The following is a 17502-nucleotide window of genomic DNA, read 5'->3' as shown; positions in this document are numbered from 1 at the left end:
ATAAATATGAAAACAAAACAAAGCAAAACTCTGCAGAGGAGAAAACCAAGGAAAAATGAGCCCAAAGAGTTTCTGTTCAAGCTCCTCTAAAGGCCCCAGCAGACCCCTCAGCTGTGCACGCACAGGATGGACCACAGCAGGACAGTGGCCACCAGGCAGAGGGTTCTCACTCGCGGCTCTGGGGACAAAGACGTCATAGTTCAGGTTGTGAAAAGGAGGTAAGGTCTTCAAAAACATTACAGCTTTCTAAGCAGTGTTGAACCTCAGAAGAGCCACCCACTAGGGATACAGGCCACAATCTAGGAGTAAGTAGAAAGTGGAAACTAACTAGACTTAACACAGCATAAAACTAACCCCTGGCAGATTCAGGTGATCCCCCCAAATTATCTGCCTGCCAGAAGATAAAATAACCCTCTTTGGAGGAAGGTAACATTACTAAAGCCTCCAGAATTTTCCATCCATATTGTCCAACATACAACCAAAAATTACAAAACACGGGGCACCTGGCTGGCTCAGTCAGTTAAGCATCTGCCTTCAGCTCAGGTCATGATTCTCAGGGTCCTGGGATCGAGTCCTGCGTCAGGATCCCTGCTCAGTGGGGAGTCTGCTTCTCCCTGTACCTCTCCCCCCTGCTTGTGCTCTCTGTCAAGTAAATAAATAAAATCTTTTTTAAAAAAATTATAAAACCCTAAAACAGAACCAAAATGCCTCAAGGGAGGTGGTAGAAGACAATAAAAAGAGACCTACAGGTAAATCAGATACTTGAGAAACGGTTTTAAAATAATTATCATCAGCTCTCTCCCTCTCTCTCAAATAAATAAAATCTTTTTAAAAACTTAAAAAAAAATAATTATCATCAATATATTCAAAAAAATAAAGGAAAAGATACAGAATTTCATCAGAGACATGGAATCCCTGGTGCTAAACAGGCATTAAAAATTTAACATGGGGAGGGGCGCCTGGGTGGCACAGCGGTTGGGCGTCTGCCTTCGGCTCAGGGCGTGATCCCAGCGTTATGGGATCGAGCCCCACATCAGGCTCCTCTGCTGTGAGCCTGCTTCTTCCTCTCCCACTCCCCCTGCTTGTGTTCCCTCTCTTGCTGGCTGTCTCTATCTCTGTCGTATAAATAAATAAAATCTTTAAAAAAAAAAAAATTTAACATGGGGAAAAAAAAAATTAACGGGCACCTGGCTGGTTCAGCTGGTAGAGCATGTGACTCTTGATCTTGGGGTCCAAGTGCAAGCAGCACGCTGGAGTAGAGCTTACTTACAATAAATAGATATATAGATACATAGAGAGATACAAAGACAGATACAATTAATAATAAATAAAAGCAAAACTAAATATATTGTTTCCAGACAAGCAAAATCTGAGATAATTCACTAACATAAGACATAAGACCAGTATTTCATAAGAAGTATTAAAGGAAAATCTTCAAAATGAAAAAAAAAAAAAATTGATCCCAGATAAAGGCAAAGCAAAGAACTTCAGGATGAATCAAAGAGCACCAGAAAGGTTAACTATGTGATAAATACAAATGAATACTGACTGGCTAAAATAGTAACAATAACGTCTTAGGGATTTAAAACTTACAAAGAGGTAAAATATAACATCAATAGCACAAAAGGCAGGAGTAGATATATGGAGTGAAACTGCTATAGAGTTCTTGTATTGTTCTGGAAGCGGTAAAAGTACAAATTCAATAATTTTATTTTTTTAAGATTGTTATTTATTTTAGGGAGAAAGAGCACACGTGTGTGTGCATGAGCGGGGGGGGGGGGGGGCAGAGGAAGAGAGAGAATCCCAAGCAGACTCAGGACTGAGTGGGGAGCCTAAAGCAGGGCTCCATCCCCAACCCTGCGATCATGACCTGAGTCAAAACCAAGAGTCAGACACGCCCCACAGATTGTAGTAATTTTTAAAGATGCATATTATTGGGGTGCCTGGCTGGCTGAGTCAGTGGAGCTGACAGGCTTAATTGGTAGAAAATGTAACTCTTGATGTCAGGGTTGTGAGTTCGAGCCCCACATTGGGTATAGAGAATACCAAAAATAAAAGTCTTTAAAGGGGCACCTCTTGGGCCCAGTGAGAAGAGCATTCGACTCTTGATCTTGGGGTTGTGAATTTGATCCTCACGTTGGGTGTAGAGATTACCTAAATAAATAAAACTGGATGGCTCAGCTGCTTAAGCAGTGAACTCTTGATATCTACTGGCTCAGGTCATGAACTTGGGGTCATGAGATTGGGTCCCACGTCAGGCTGTGCTGGGTGTGGGTCTGCTTAAGATTCTCTCTCCCTCTGCCCCTCCCCTGCCACATGCACGCATGTTCTCTCTCTCAAATAAAGAAATAAATAAAATTCTCTTTAAATAAATAAGACTTTAAAAAATAAAATATGCAGAGCTAAAACTGACCGAACTCAAATGAAATATAGACAGATCCGCAGTTAAAGCTGGAGACTTTCTTTCACAGTAAATGACAAGTAGACCCCCCCACACACACAAAAGCCGTAAAAAGGGAAGAACTGAACAAAGATATCAACCAACTTGACCTGACATTTATAGAACAGTGCACCTCAAAACAACCGAATACATGTTCTTTTCAAATACTACTGGAAGAACTACCATAAAGATTATATTCAACATATGAATAAAGACCTAAAGGAAAAAAAAAAGATTATATTCTGGGCCATAAAATAAAATACCTCAGTAAATAGAAAATGAATGAAATTATACAAAGTACAATCTGAAGACAAGGAAATTAAATCAGAAGTCAGTAACAGAAAGATAGCTGGGATTCTCCAAACTACACACTTGTAGATGATCTGTGTGCCAAAGAAGATACCCCAAAGGGATTAGAAAATATTGTCAACTGACGTCAATGAACACATCCAAATTTGTGGGGCATGGCTAACGTACGCACTTAAAGGGAAACTGATACACTAAATACTATCATTAAATGGTTTAATAAGTCTGGGGCGCCTGGATGGCTCTGTCAGTAAAGCGTCAGACTTCGGCTCATGATCTCAGGGTCCTGGGATCGAGCCCCGAGTCACTGAGCATGGAGCCCACTTAAGATTCTCTCTCTCCCTCTGACCCTCCCCTAACTCACGTGTGCCCGCACGCTCGCTCTCTAAAATAAATAAATAAAATCTTAGGGGAAAAAAAAAGATATCAAAGGAATATCATGAAAACCTTTATGCCAAGGTTTCCACAAGTTGGATGAAGCAAATACCTTGCAAGACACCAGCTGTCAAAGTCACTCAAGACCAGGAAGATAATGGAGCAGCCTGTAAGAAACAGCTCAGGGGCGCCTGGTGGCTCAGGGGGTGAAGCCACGATCCTGGAGTCCTGGGGTAAGGCCCCACCTCAGGCTCCCTGCTCAGCGGGGAGTCTGCTTCTGCCCCTCCCCCTGCTCCTTCTCTCTCTTCCTGTCTCTCACTCTTTCAAATAAGTAAAATCTGAAGGAAAGGAAAGGAAAGGAAAGGAAAGGGGGAAGGGCAGGGAAAGGAAAGGAAAAAGAAAAGTTGAGAAAAGAAAGAAGACAGGAGAAGAGAAGAGAAAGAAAAAGAAAGAAGACGGAAGAAACTGAATTCATAATTAAAAACATCTACAAAGAAAACTCCAGGCCCAGATGGCTTCACCGGTTCATTCAACAACACATTTAAGGAAGAAATACCACCAATTCACACACACTCTTCCAAAAACAAAACCATGAAAAGCACAAAAACAAAAAGAAGAGGGAACACTTCCCAACTCACTTTATGAGGTCAGCATGACCCTAATACCAAACCATGCAAAGACAGTATAAGAACACTATCGGCCACAGGTACAAGAATCCTTAAAATATTAGCAAATCAAATCCAGCAATATATAAGGGTAATATATCATGATCAAAAGGTGTGGTTTACCCCAGAAATGCAAAACTGCTTTGAAATTTTAAAACCAATCAATATAATTCACATCAACAGACCAAAAGCAGAAACAAAAGATAATCTCAATAGATGCAGGAAAAGCTTTTCACCAAACCTAACATCAATTCACCACAAAAACTCTCAGCAACCAGGAATAGTCGAGAACTCTCTCAATCCGATGAACAACCTCCAGCTCCATGGTGGAAGACTGAGCACGCTCCCCCGAGGTCAAGAGCAGAGGAAAGAGGCCTGCCCCCATCACCTCTCAAGGCTGTACTGCAGGTCCTCTCCAGCACACAGCAAAGCCGGATGGACAAATGGAGAGGAAGAGGAAGAGAGAGGGAGACATAGAGGGAAGAGGAAGAAAGGAAAGACGTACAAACTGGAAAGGAAGGCAAAAAGACTTGTTTGCAGATCACATAATTATCTCTGTAAGGAATCGCTAAAGATCTACCAAGTATATACAACTAATAATGGACTTACAGCAAGGCCACAAGATAGACCGATACACCCCAGTGTATAGACTGGCAATGAACAACTGGACGTTGAAAAGAAAAACTCTCATTAGCATAAAAGAAGAAATATTTAGGTGTTTCACAAATCTAAACAAATAGGTGAAAAATGTATACGTAAAGAACTACAAAATGTTGCTGAGAGAATTTTAACAGATCTAAATAGATCTTGCTCGTCAATTAGGAGACTCAGTATTGTTAAGACGGCAACTTTCCCAAACTGATCCACAGATTCACTACCAATCAGTATTTCAGCAGGTGTTTTTTTTTTTTAAGATTTTATTTATTTATTTGACACAGAGAGAGAGAGCGCGCCCACAAGCAGGGGGAGTTAACAGGCAGACGAAGAGTGAGAAGCAGGCTCTCTGCTGATCCCAGATCCTGGGATCATGACCTGAGCCCAAGGCAGACATTTAACTGACTGAGCCACCCATGTGTTCCTCAGCAGGTATTTTTTTGAAGAAAATAACAAATTCTCAAATGTACACGGAAATGAAAAGGAACTATAAATAACCCAATAACCTTGCTTAAAAAAAAGGGTGGGGGGGACCTGAGGCACCATGTCAGGCTCTCTACTCAGCAGGGAGTCCGCCTCTCCCTCTGCCCCTCCTCCCCACCGGTGTGCCTGCGCTCTCTCTCTCTCTCTCTAATAAACAAAATCTTAAAAATACATATATTGGGGCACCTGGGGGGCTCAGTCACTTGGGCATCTGCATTCAGCTCAGGTCATGGTCCCAGGGTCCTGGAATCGAGCCCCACATCGGGCTCCCTGCTCAGTGGAGAGTCTGCTTCTCCCTCTCCCTCTGCTCCTCCCCCACCTTGTGCTCACTCTCTCTCACTCTCCCTCTCAAATCAATGAATAAAATCTTTAAACATATATATCTATACATATTTATATATACAATTTTAAAAAGGACAAAGGTAAAGACTCAGACTGCCTGATCTTGACACTTGCTGTGAAGTTACATGGATCAAGCCCACGTAGTGTTGGTGAAAAGTCAGACACACAGATCAATGGACAGAACGGAGTCTAGAAAAGACCCGCACTAATATGGCCAAGGAGCTGTTCACAGGTGCAAAGGTAATGTAATGGAGAAAGGAATCGTTTCCAAAAATAGTGCCGAAATAAACAAACATCCATATGCAAAAAAGAACCTCAAATATGCCTTACACATGATACAGAAGTTAACTCAAATTGGATCATATACTAAATGGAATATGTGAAACCATACAACTTCCACAAAAGAAACTCTGTGAACTTGGATTGGGCAGAGTTCTTTTTTTTAATCTTTTTTTTTGTTTTAATGTAAGCTCTACACCCAACATAGGGCTTGAACTCCCAACCCCAAGATCAAGAGTCACACGCTCCTCCAGCTGAGCCAGCCGGGCACCCCAGGATTAGGCCGCGCTCCTTGATATGATTCCAAAACCATATTCCATGAAAGTAAAACCTGAAGCATCTCCCCACAGCTAACACTAAACAATCTCAGAATAATGACAGCGTCGCACTGTCACTCAAGTAATAAAATAAATATCCACGAGTCCATACTCACATAAAAACCAAATAAATACATGAGGAAGAAGGGACAGCTCTTCTTTATAGAAAATCCCAATTAATAGATATAGAAGGAATGAGAGAAATAAAAAATGCTATTAGAACAACACCAATAATTCTTGCAGGCAACCCACCAATGGATGCTAAAATAGTGGGCAAACGTTTGAAGAGAAACAGGACACATGCACAGTTTTAAAGGATCTTCTGCAAGCAGTGCCTGGGTGGCCGAGTCAGTTAAGCATCTATCTGACTCTTGATTTCAGCTCGGGTCACGATCTCAGCATCATGGGATCGAGCTCCGAGTCTGGCTCCGTTCTCAGTGGAGAGTCTGCTTGGGATTCTCTCTCCCTCTGCCCCTCCACCCCCTCTCTAAAATAAATAAGTAAAATATTTTTAAAAATATAAAGTATCTCTTGCAAGACATGTACTAATTACAAAAGGAGTAAGGGCTTATAACAGAATAATGATCAAACATTTGACCAAAAATGATCTACAATTGGCCAATAAACACATGAAAATATGCTCAACATTATTTTCCTTAGGGAAATGCAAGTTAAAATCACAAGGAAATTCACTTACTAAAATGGATAAAATGTAGGCATCTAACAGCGGCTGGCGAGGACATGGACCAGTTGCGAATCTCACACACCATGGTGGGAGTGTAAGATGGGAAAGCCACTCGGGGAAAACGGGTAAGCTGTTTCTCATAAAGTTAAACATACATATACCATAAGCCCTGGAAATGCCCCTCCTGGCGATTTACCCAAGAATGAGATCTTACGTCTGTCAAAGACCTATATGTGAATGCTTACAGCAGCTTCAGGCCAAAGCTGGAAACAACCCGAATGTCCATCAACTGGTGAGCAAGTGACCTGTACATCTATGGGATGGAATACTACTCAGCAATGAAAAGAACAAACACGAATAAGTCTCCAAAGCATTGCACCAGGAGAGGACAGCAGATGCAACAGGCTCCTAACTGTATGCAAACATGAGCAGGACACTGTAGAAAACACACACAGACTGCAAGGACAGAGTGAGGGGGCGGATGAGACTGGGCTGAGAATGAAGGCCTGCAACAGGGAATGAGCTTTTAGGGTGAGAGAAATGTCCCATATGCTGATGGTGGTGGCAGTTAGAGAACTAAATATGTGTTTCGAAACTCACTGGATAGTTTTTATTGAAGGCAAATTATATCCCAATAAATCTGACAGTACAAACCAACATAAATTTCCACATTACTAACAGAATAAAGAAGAAAAACCGTATGATCATCTAAATAGAGATAGAAAAGCACTGGCACAATTTAATACATGATAAAACTCTCCAAAAATTAGAGGAAGAACTTCCTTAATCTGACACAACATATCTATAAAAATATAGGGCTCCTGGGCGGCTCAGTAAGTTAAGCACTGCCTTCGGCTCAGGTCATGATCCCAGAGTCCTGGGACAGAACCCGCGTCGGACTCCTTGCTCAGCACAGAGTCTGCTCCTCCCTCTCCTCCCTGCTCGTGCTCTCTGTCAAATAAATAATCAAAAGTCTTTAAAAAAAAAAAAAGTATCTACAAAAAGCCTACAACTCTCTCATGCATAAACGAGGAATATGGGGGTACCTGGCTGGCTCAGTTAAGCATCTGACACTTGATTTCAGCTCAGGTTGTGATCTCAGGGTCATGAGATTGAGGCCCATGTCGGGCTCCACACTCAACAGGGAGTCAGCTTGAGAGTCTCTCTCTCTCCCCACCACCCCTCTCCCTCCCCACTTCTAAAAACAAAACAAAACCCCCCAAAAACAAGAGGAATACGGAGTGCCTTCCCCCAAGTTCAGATGAAATGTGTATGATCACCACTAGTATTTGCAATAAGAAAAAGGAAATCACAGGGGCACCTGGGTGGCTCAGTCAGTGAAGCATCTGCCTTTGGCTCAGGTCATGATCGCAGGGTCCCAGGATCGAGTCCCACGTCGGGCTCCCTGCTCAGCAGGGAGTCTGCTTCTCCCTCTACCCCCTCCCCCGCTTCTGATCTCTCTCTCTCTCTCTCTCTTTCAAGCTCTCTAATAAATAAAATCTTTATTTAAAACAAAGGGTTGAATGGATACAGAAAATGTAGAAAACTCAACAGAATACTAGACAGCAAAGAAAACGAACAATCTACAAGTACATGCCAACAGTGTGGGCCAATTGCATAAACATAACAAGATGAGTGGAAAAACGCAGTCATGAAACATTGGAGTTCCACTCATATGAAGTACAAAACAGGTGAACCCAACTGGGCTGCCAGAAGTCAGAGTAACAGTCCCCCACCGGTGAGGTGCCAGTAATAACTGACAGGTAATACTGTTTCTTGATCTGGTTGCTGGCTGCATGGGTGTATTCAGTCTCCAAAAATTCAGAGAACTAGAATATATTAGAATACATGCAGTTTTCTGCATATTATACTTCATATCATGCTTCAATAAAGAGGATTTTTTTAAATTACAAAAGTAGAAAAGAAGGAGAAAGCCTACCCATCGGAATGAAGAGTCCACCGTCCTCTGTCTCATCCTCAGCTTGCGGAGCCAGAGTCCCGAGTGGCTTTTCCTGAGGACAGGCACAGACATCTGGCTGAGGGGACTTCCCAGGCTGGGCTCCTGGTTTTGCAGAGTGGCTGCCTAATGGCAGCGAAGGCATCGCCCCTCCAGGATGCAACTGAGGTTTTCCTGGAAGAATCACAAGTATTGCTCCACACTCTGCCCATTATCAATCATACTAGGTTGCAGAAATCAGCATTTTGTTATAAAGTCCTTTGTAGCTGGGTAGCTTCATTAATGATGCATACACCATATAGGCATTCTCCTCTCTTACAGGGTCCGAAGACATCAAAGCTCAGATCCAATGTACTCATCTATAATGTCAGGGTGTTGAACCACATAATGCCTACGATCTACTACTTTTTTTCCCTTTTAATTTTAAGTAGGCTCCACGCCCAGTATGGGGTTTGAACTCACGACCCTGAGATTAGGAGTCACGCACTCCACTGATCGAGCCAGCCAGGCGCCCCAAGGTCCTTCTACTTCTAATATGCTTTGAGATGTGCATTTTTTTCCTATGGAGGAATCAGAACGATAATTGTGGGGTGGGGGGCTGTTATACTCCTGATGACAAAGGGACATTTTCCATGGCCAACCATTAATACCACATTTAATCCCACTAAGTAATATCCATTATAAATGTCCTAAACTTTCGGACTCTGTAAATTATACAGAGCATTAGAGTAAACATCACCATAAAATTACCAATATATGGTTCTACAGTTCATTAGACAACTTTCCCGTCTTCACCTCAACTCTTAATGAGTGCTACCTTTCTTCTGGGGAAGATGGGGCATTTAAAAAGCAAGGAAACATTCGTGCTGTAGCGAAAGTCAGCGTGAGAACAAGCTGTCATGGGGAGGAGAACACAGGCAGAACAGCTACAGGAGACACACACAGGCATGCTCGACAGTGACCGCTTGCTCCTGAGACAAGAACACAGGGGAAAGAGCGGAGGGAAGAAAAGGGTGCCCAACTTTTCACGGTGCACTGTGGGCATCTATGAATTGTCTTCACATCTGTGTATTACAGACACATGACACATTAACAGATCAAGTTACTTATCACTGAGCTCTACGCAGAGCAGCCCTCATGCTGTGACCTGCTGTCTCATCGACACGGGGACTTTCAGCCGGCGTAAACATGGTTTTAAATTGGACCATCTTCTCCCCCAACAAAGAAAAAAGCTTTCCTCTTAAAGAAGCCATGAATCAATCCTGACTTGCATGTACTCTCAATCTTCAGTGCTTCACTTCCGGAGCCCATGGCTACTCCACCACGTCAAAACGTCCCACGGCTTTGCCTTTCACAGGGATTGGACAAGGAGTCAGATCCCAAATCCAACAAATCCAAAGTTGTTCTCAGCCAAATTTCTTAGAACAGAGAACTTCAATAAACAGCACAGTGATCTCCTTTCATCAACAATCATGAACAAGTTGTACAATTAATGATGTCGACATTTTCAAAACTGAACATAAAAGACTTTTTAAACAAACATGCCAGAAGTTCACTTTGGTATGTAGTTTCCATTGATACTTCTACGACCTAAAACATGTCTGGAACTCTAACACTGTTCCTACAGTTTACCAGCCACAGATTCCTTTTCTTTTCTAAGTTTTATTGATTTAAGTACTCTCTACATCCAACACGGGGCTCAAACTCATGACCCTGAAATCAAGAGTCACACGCTCTTCCAACTGAGCCAGCCAGGTGCCCCAAAAATGTTTTTTCTATGACCACATCACATTGCTTCTCAATTTAACTCCTGTCTCAGAGACCCCACAGGAACCCCACTCTTCCTTTCTTCTCTCTGTGTGCCAGATGATCAGAGCGCCCTAGAAAGGGAAGCTGAGGGTAAGACAGAGCAGGGGAAGCCTTACACGGAACACGGCTGTAACTTATTTACTGCCGGCCTAGAACTGTGAATTGGTAACATGAAAATAATTAGCTGAACTGTGCAAGTCAACTAATTATAAGCTGAAATCTGCCTAAATTAATCATTTAAGAAGGCAAAAAAAAAAGTGTAAGTAGAAATTAGGGTATGTAAATCGATTTTAAAAGAACAATGAAAATTCTGGGGGGAAATAGAGGGAGCAGTAGGGGGTTAAAATTCTGTTAGAGGGGCGTCTGGGTGGCACAGCGGTTAAGCGCCTGCCTTCGGCTCAGGGCGTGATCCCGGCGTTATGGGATCGAGCCCCACATCAGGCTCCTCCGCTATGAGCCTGCTTCTTCCTCTCCCACTCCCCCTGCTTGTGTTCCCTCTCTTGCTGGCTATCTCTATCTCTGTCGAATAAATAAATAAAATCTTTAAAAAAAAAAAAAATTCTGTTAGAATATACACCAACACAAGGAAGGTTTAATCACTAGCACCTGCAGCCTAGAAACATGATTTCACAGTGTACCCATTGTAACAAAATGCCGATACAGTAGCCCCCTGCTTATCTCCTGGGACACAGGTTCCAAAAGCCCCAGTGATGCCTGAAACTTCCCATAGTGTTTTTTCCTGTACATACCTGACAGTTTAATTTATAAATTCTGCAGTGAGATTAACAATAACTAATAATAGAACAATTATAACAATGTACTGTAATAAAAGTTATACAACTGTGATCTCTCTCTCTCAAAATATCTTACTATCCTGCACTCACCCTTCTTCTTGTCATGATGTGAGATGATGTGATGCCTACGTGAGGAGATGAAGCGAGGGGAGTGCTGTAGGCGTGGTGACACAGCATTAGGCTACTACTGACCTTATGACGAGGTGAAGTCAGGAGGATCATCTGCTTCCAGACCATGGTTGACTGCAGATAACTGAAACCACGGATAAGGGGGAACTACTACACTTCAAAATAACCCAGATTTTTTTGGTTTTGTTTTTTTCTACATAATTGTAATACACATGTTACTTAAAAGAAAGCAAAACAACAAAACAAATATATAATCTTTTTTTTTTTTTTTAAAGATTTTCCTTTTAAGTAATCTCTACACCCAACAAGGGACTCAAAACTTACAACCTGGAGATCAAGAGTCACGTGCTCCAATGACTTAGCCAGCCAGGCGCCCCTACACTAAATTTTAATGGTAATTACTATGCGTAGTAAGATTGTGGGTGATTATTTTCTTCGTTAAACTTTTCATTATTCAAAATACATATATATGAATTTTCAATCTTCTTTCTTCCTTTCTGTTTTGCATGTTACACTTCTATTCCACAAAAAAAAAAAAAAAAAAAAAGTGACTGGGGGGGCAAAGGGTTCTGGATAGACACTCAAGAGGTCCTTCCTTTCTTGGTATTACAGCTCATTAAAGTGCAAGGTGGTAGAATCCACTTTCAATTATCCAGCTTTAAAAAGGGGAGTGGAATTACAGATAATCCTAAACAAATGTTTATTTTATTCATCTACACTTGGACATCTGTAAACTAACCACTGAAATATCTCTAGATTCCACTCCTCCACAGCTGCATGACTTTGAACCCCTAGTGAATGCCCATTCCTTCCCTACTAGCACTGGAATTCTGTATCCTCTCCACATCCCCCACCCTCATGTCACAGACACAGCCGAGCTTGAAGAAGACATCTCGGGGACCCTGCTGCCTCCCTGGCCGTCTCCATTCTCCTGCTGCAAAACAGCCAGTGCTGCTATCATCCTCCCTCCTGATTTCCATCAGCTGATCTCCTCGTCCCAGCAACTCTCCGACGCCCCTTCTCAACCACCCCCAGCCTGCAAGCGCAGCCTCTGTCAGGCCCCGTCATCCTTCGCTCTCCTTTGTCACTTGTAAATGATGTGCACAGTTCTGAGAGCTCTCCTCCTGACTTCTCCGATCACCTCTCCAGTTTTCCCTTCTCTGTCATCTTCCTCAGCCTGAGGTGGTCCACTTCCTCCACACTCCTTTCCATGAAGAAGCAGCACAACGAACAGTTTTGACCATTTCTACTCCTACCTATTACCCAGCTTCAATCTCAGAGTTCTAGTTTATCTTGATGGCCCCCACAGCACACCTCACACTCTGCATGCCTAAAGCCCAACTCCCTTCCAACCCGTCCAACGCCTGCACCACCATCCCCAGGACAGATATTTTCAATGGTATCAATCTCCAAGCAAGACTAACTCTCCCTTCGTAATGTCTCTAAGACGCACCATTTCTTCCCTCCTCACTGCCAACATCCCAGGGCACGCCTTTGTAAGGGCTCAGGGGGAGAGGGGCAAGGCTCTGTGTGCTCTGCACCAGCACTCTCCACGGGAGGCCCTACTGCACGCCCACACCAGCAGCACCTCTGCAGGCTTGCCCAATGTGTGCTCCACATCCACTCTTCCCCAGTCTACGGAACCCTACCAGTCCCTCAAGTCCCAATTACAAAAATCCTAATTCCCTGTACCACACATGCTAGCACTTACACACCACCTCCAGCTGCTCCAAATGGATTACGTGTTTATGTCTCATCTTCCCAACTAGACCACAAGCTTCCCGAGGTGAGAACTGTGCCTTCTGCTTCTTTTATTTATTAACTGACTATCACCTACAGGAAAAGTTCAAACACTTGAGCATGAAAAACAAAGCCCTCACAATCTAAACATAATCAACCGCTCTGAAGTCATCTCTCACTTCTTCCAATCAACCACGTCACCATCACCTTCGGCCTCTGCCTTGGTGCCTACTGTTCTTGGCCTACGATACCCCATGCCACCAACTGTCAAACTACAACTCATCCTTCAAGTCCTACAACCATCCTTATGTCATCTCTGTCAAGGCCCACCCAACGTCCCAGGCAGTAGTCTGTCCCCTTACACTGCTGCCCCTCCTCCACAAGCCCCACTTCGTGGATACCCACCAAATCACAAAAGGCCATACACAGTTCACCCCTCCAGACATGAGCGGGTAAGAGAAAGAGAAGGATACAGAAGAGGATCTTGGGAATGGGAGAAAAAAGGAAGTCTCGGCCCATTCACAAAGCTGATTGTCGACCCTTACAAGCAGTGCAGTTCCGAATCCATAGTGAACCAGTATCCCCCGTCAGAAACACCGCTTCGTAAAGGAACTGCAGAGAGCACAGTGGCAAACAGGTGCGTCATGGCAAACGTGACCGAACGACCATTCACATCTTACCTCCTTCTTCCTTGACTTCTTCACTAGGCTCTCCTGAAAAAGGCTCCTTTGTAATAGGATGGTCACCTCTGTCTTCTTGGGGAACAAGCCCAGGCCTCAGTGTAATCTTCTTCCCTCTCCTTGAGCCAGTGGCCTGGGCTTTTCCTTTACCAATGTGTACATTAAGGGGCTGGGAAGACTCCAAGGAAGGTAGGGTGATTCCCTGAGAGATGGCCGCATCAACAGCTTCTAGAACTGGTGTGTTTGTGTCCTGGGTGAGCACTCTAGAGCTCAAAGATGGATCCTCCACACCAAGCTGATTTCCGGCATCCTGCACAGACTCTACTTGGAGGCCAGCTGCTCTGCCATGACTCGGACCCCCAGAGAGTGACACTGACCCCAAGTCTTTCACCTGGCCAGACGACGACTTAACAGCTGACTCCAGGTCTAGGTCCTCTTCCTCCTGGTTGCCTTGGTGCTGGGGGGACTCTGCCACCGTAGTCCTTCTCTTCTTACAGGGCAACATTGTACAAGTCCCACTCCTGTTCCATCCTGAAAGGAGAAAAGCAAGTTCTCATCACCCTCATGTTAATTAGTGATAATAGCATTTCTTCAAGTATCTTTCCACTCATTCATGTTCAGTCATGGACACAGTACTTTATACCACATACACAACGTCCCAGCAGGTGGGAGGTGAGAGACTGTGGTTAGAGCGTGGTGCTCAAACCCTAATCCCACTACTGCTCAGCATGCTATCTTGGCTGATTTAACCTCTCTGATCTTGAGTTTCCTCCACTGTAAAGGATAGTGACTGTGCTTACCCCACAGAGTTGTGTTAAACAGTAAGTGATTAGTAAATGTTAGTTATCATTACCATCAGGAAGGTAGAAAAGCATGATGCCGAGAGCAAACTGTGCAGTCAAACTCCATTTGTTTCCCAATCAGCTTCTCTCCAGCTCCGTGACCCTGCATAAGTTACTTAAACTGAACCTCAGTTTCTTCAGCTATAAAACAAAATAGGGGAGCCTGGGTGGCTCAGTCGGTTAAGCATCTGCCTTTGGCTCAGGTCATGATCCCAGGGTTGGGATCGAGCCCCACGTCGGGCTCCCTGCTCAGGGGACAGCCTGCTTCTCCCTCTGCCCTTCCCCCCTCCTTGTGTTCTCTTGCACTTGCTCCTTCTCTCAAATAAATAAAATCTTTTAAAAAGTTTTTAAAAATAAAATAAAAATAGCATCTATGTCATCAGACAGCAATTTATTACATCAAATATGTTTGCTATTGCTGTTTTCATAAACAGGTAGTTCCATTAACAGAAACAATCCAAAAGCAAAGTGTGGTTGTTTAAAAAGGTTAAGCTATATTAACAGAAATTTTGTGTTGAAAACAAGAGAGTTCCATTCTCTATGCTATGTCACTTCTTGACTCTTGGCTTCAATTCCAGTTATTCACAATTTTAAGGGCAACACTAACTTAAGCTGGAGGGTATCTTTTATGTTCTTATAGTACCTGTTTGCAAACCTCTTTTACAGTATTTATCACTTTTGTCATTCTCTTGTCTGTCTCCTTCCCATCTCCTTCCCCCAAAACTCTGTGCTTTCTGAGGAAAAGGACTCTTCCAACTAGCACTCCTAGTACTTGGCAGGGTCTGCCTATGGTGTACTCATGAACGTTCCCTGAAGAAACAAACGAAAGAGGGCATGAACTTCCCATTTGGTGCTTATTCGATGCAGCATTTAGACCATGAGTTAAGCATTTGTATGGAAACTGATTGCATCTTTCTACCCAGAAAAACTTTACTCTCAATATAATAGCCTCGGGAATAAAATAAGTTGCCTTGTACAACACTGAGTTCTTCCTCACTGACAACGGGACAATGCCCATCTATCAGGGCACTACACGAAAGCTTGGACTAGAGGACTAAGAAAGTTCTCTCTCAGAGTCTGAACTATGAGGTTATTTTAAAACTCTCCAATTCAGGGGCGCCTGGCCAACTCGGTCAGAAGAGCGCAGGTAGGACTCTTGCTCTCAGGGCCGTGAGTTCCAGCCCCACGTTGGGGATTGAAGTTACTTAAATAAATAGACAGACGGATAATTTTTAAAAATAAAATAAACGTCCCTAATTCAGTTTCTCCAGGCAGCAGGAGAGAATCCCACCCCTGGCCCCAATTCAGCCCATGTCCTAATCTTGCTTACTAGGGCTCAATAAACAAGTGAAGGTTCTGCTGATCCCGGTGAGGGAGGGTGGGGAGTAGGTTAGAGGTGGGGTGGGAGCAGCTTGCACGGGTCCTGCATTTCAGAGATGAAAGACAGGTTGAGAAAAGAAAAAGAAGGACGGGAGGCAGCCAGCTACTATTCAAAGGCAGCAGGGTGCAGAGATGGGCTCCAGGCACTTCAAACGCAGCAGCTCTCATACGGCCCCGGCTCCAGGAACTGGAGTCACAGGCGGGGGTGAGGGGGGGGGCGGGAATGAATGCGACCCCGGGCAGCGCCAGCGCGGGCCCCTCCCGGGCACAGATTCCAAAAGGGGGTCCTCGCTGCGCTCCCCACCTCGGCGCCGAGTGGCGGCCCAGGTCCCCACGCCCAGCCCGGCACCGTCACGCACCCCGCGCTGACCCGACCCCTCTTCCCTCCCCACCGCACGCGCCCCGCCGCCCTCACCAGCCGGCCGGATCCCGCGGAAACCTAGCTCCGCTACCGCCGGAAGTCGACCAACGGCAGCGATGGACGTGCGCGTCCCCGAGCCGCGGAGCGCGGCGCCAGGCCGCCAAGGAGCATGCGCCGGCCTCCAGGCGCCATGCTAGGTTGGGGCGGACTGAAGCTGGTGCGCTCGCGGTTCGCCCGGGAATTGAAAGGGGATCCCTGGCTTTCTCTGTCCGTGGAGCTGTCCTACTCAAAACAAAGCTGGGGGCTGCGATTCAGAGGTGTAGTTTGACAACTGTTCCTTCCCGCCGCGAGATACTTGGTATACGGGACCGAGGAAATGGCGAATTCATAAAATTGCAGAAAGAGGACTCCCTGACTTGTACAAATAGTGCGGTTTCCCGAATAAAACGAAGGCAGTCTTGGACTCAACCCATAGTGATTATTCCTATGTGTATAACACTCTTCATTCCACCAAATGCTTTCATTTACGTTATCATAAGTGAGCTGCTCTTCACAATAAACCCTGTGAGACAATGGATATTGTACCTTCCAATTTACACAGAACGAATTTGGGCTCAGCTGGGAAGATGATTTCACAAACATACACGGCTATCAAGGGAAATCAGGTATCCTAACTCTGGCTTCTAATGCACGCAGATCCAGTGCTCTCGGGAGGGTGCCTGGGGCAGAGTAGATGTTCATTCAATACATGGGTTTTCTAGAACCATGTTCTTTGCACTTTTCTAGAAGGACAGAATGTCGAAGCTGAAAACATACATTCAGCTGTCTCAGTTTACAGGTGAACCACCAACAAATATTTATGCATTTAAATAATTTGACCTGATCCTGTCTGTAAACAGGATGAAAGCATCCACAGTCAAAAAAGAAGAATGAAATTGCGGTAATCATGGAGATTACTGCCAGGATTCTACAACCTGAATCACCCTGCCTCTCCCAAATGCCAAGGAAATCTCTAGAAGCTTGGAGTTTCATCTGCATCTTGTTCTTCACCCTGCAGAATACACAGATCTGTTGGTTTGCTCCCTCGCTCTGCCCTTCTCTCCCATTGTGTTTGTGTGTGTATTGAAAATTTTGGAAGAGAAATATCCAACACAGGTTAACTTTGACACACTTTTTTAAAAAACAGCTTTAATTTACACACCACAAAATCCATCCGTAGACGGATTGTAGCATTTTACTTATTATAATAATTCCTGGTAAATTT

General features: G+C 44.2%; 1 protein-coding gene across 10 annotated transcripts in view; it reads right to left on the bottom strand.

Annotated features, from left to right (window-relative positions):
- The window catches only part of LOC113245263 (GON-4-like protein), a 63425-nt gene extending 47078 nt beyond the window's left edge, over positions 1–16347 (bottom strand). For 9 of the 10 annotated variants that reach the window (XM_044379202.3, XM_044379199.3, XM_026485186.4 and 6 more), the window contains exons 1-3: positions 16293–16347; positions 13656–14186; positions 8486–8677 (exon numbers count right to left, since the gene is read on the bottom strand). In XM_044379202.3, the coding sequence (XP_044235137.2) occupies positions 8486–8677; positions 13656–14160 (697 nt within the window). In that variant the 5' untranslated portion in view covers positions 14161–14186; positions 16293–16347. The remainder of the gene's footprint in view (positions 1–8485; positions 8678–13655; positions 14187–16292) is intronic. The other variant, XM_044379201.3, reaches the window with a different exon arrangement.
- Positions 16348–17502: the final 1155 nt, after the last annotated feature.

The sequence above is a fragment of the Ursus arctos genome, unplaced genomic scaffold, assembly GCF_023065955.2.
Source record: "Ursus arctos isolate Adak ecotype North America unplaced genomic scaffold, UrsArc2.0 scaffold_2, whole genome shotgun sequence".
Taxonomy (NCBI): domain Eukaryota; kingdom Metazoa; phylum Chordata; class Mammalia; order Carnivora; family Ursidae; genus Ursus; species Ursus arctos.
The sequence above is the reverse complement of the archived record's forward strand: the minus strand, read 5'-3'. Positions and strand labels throughout refer to the sequence as shown.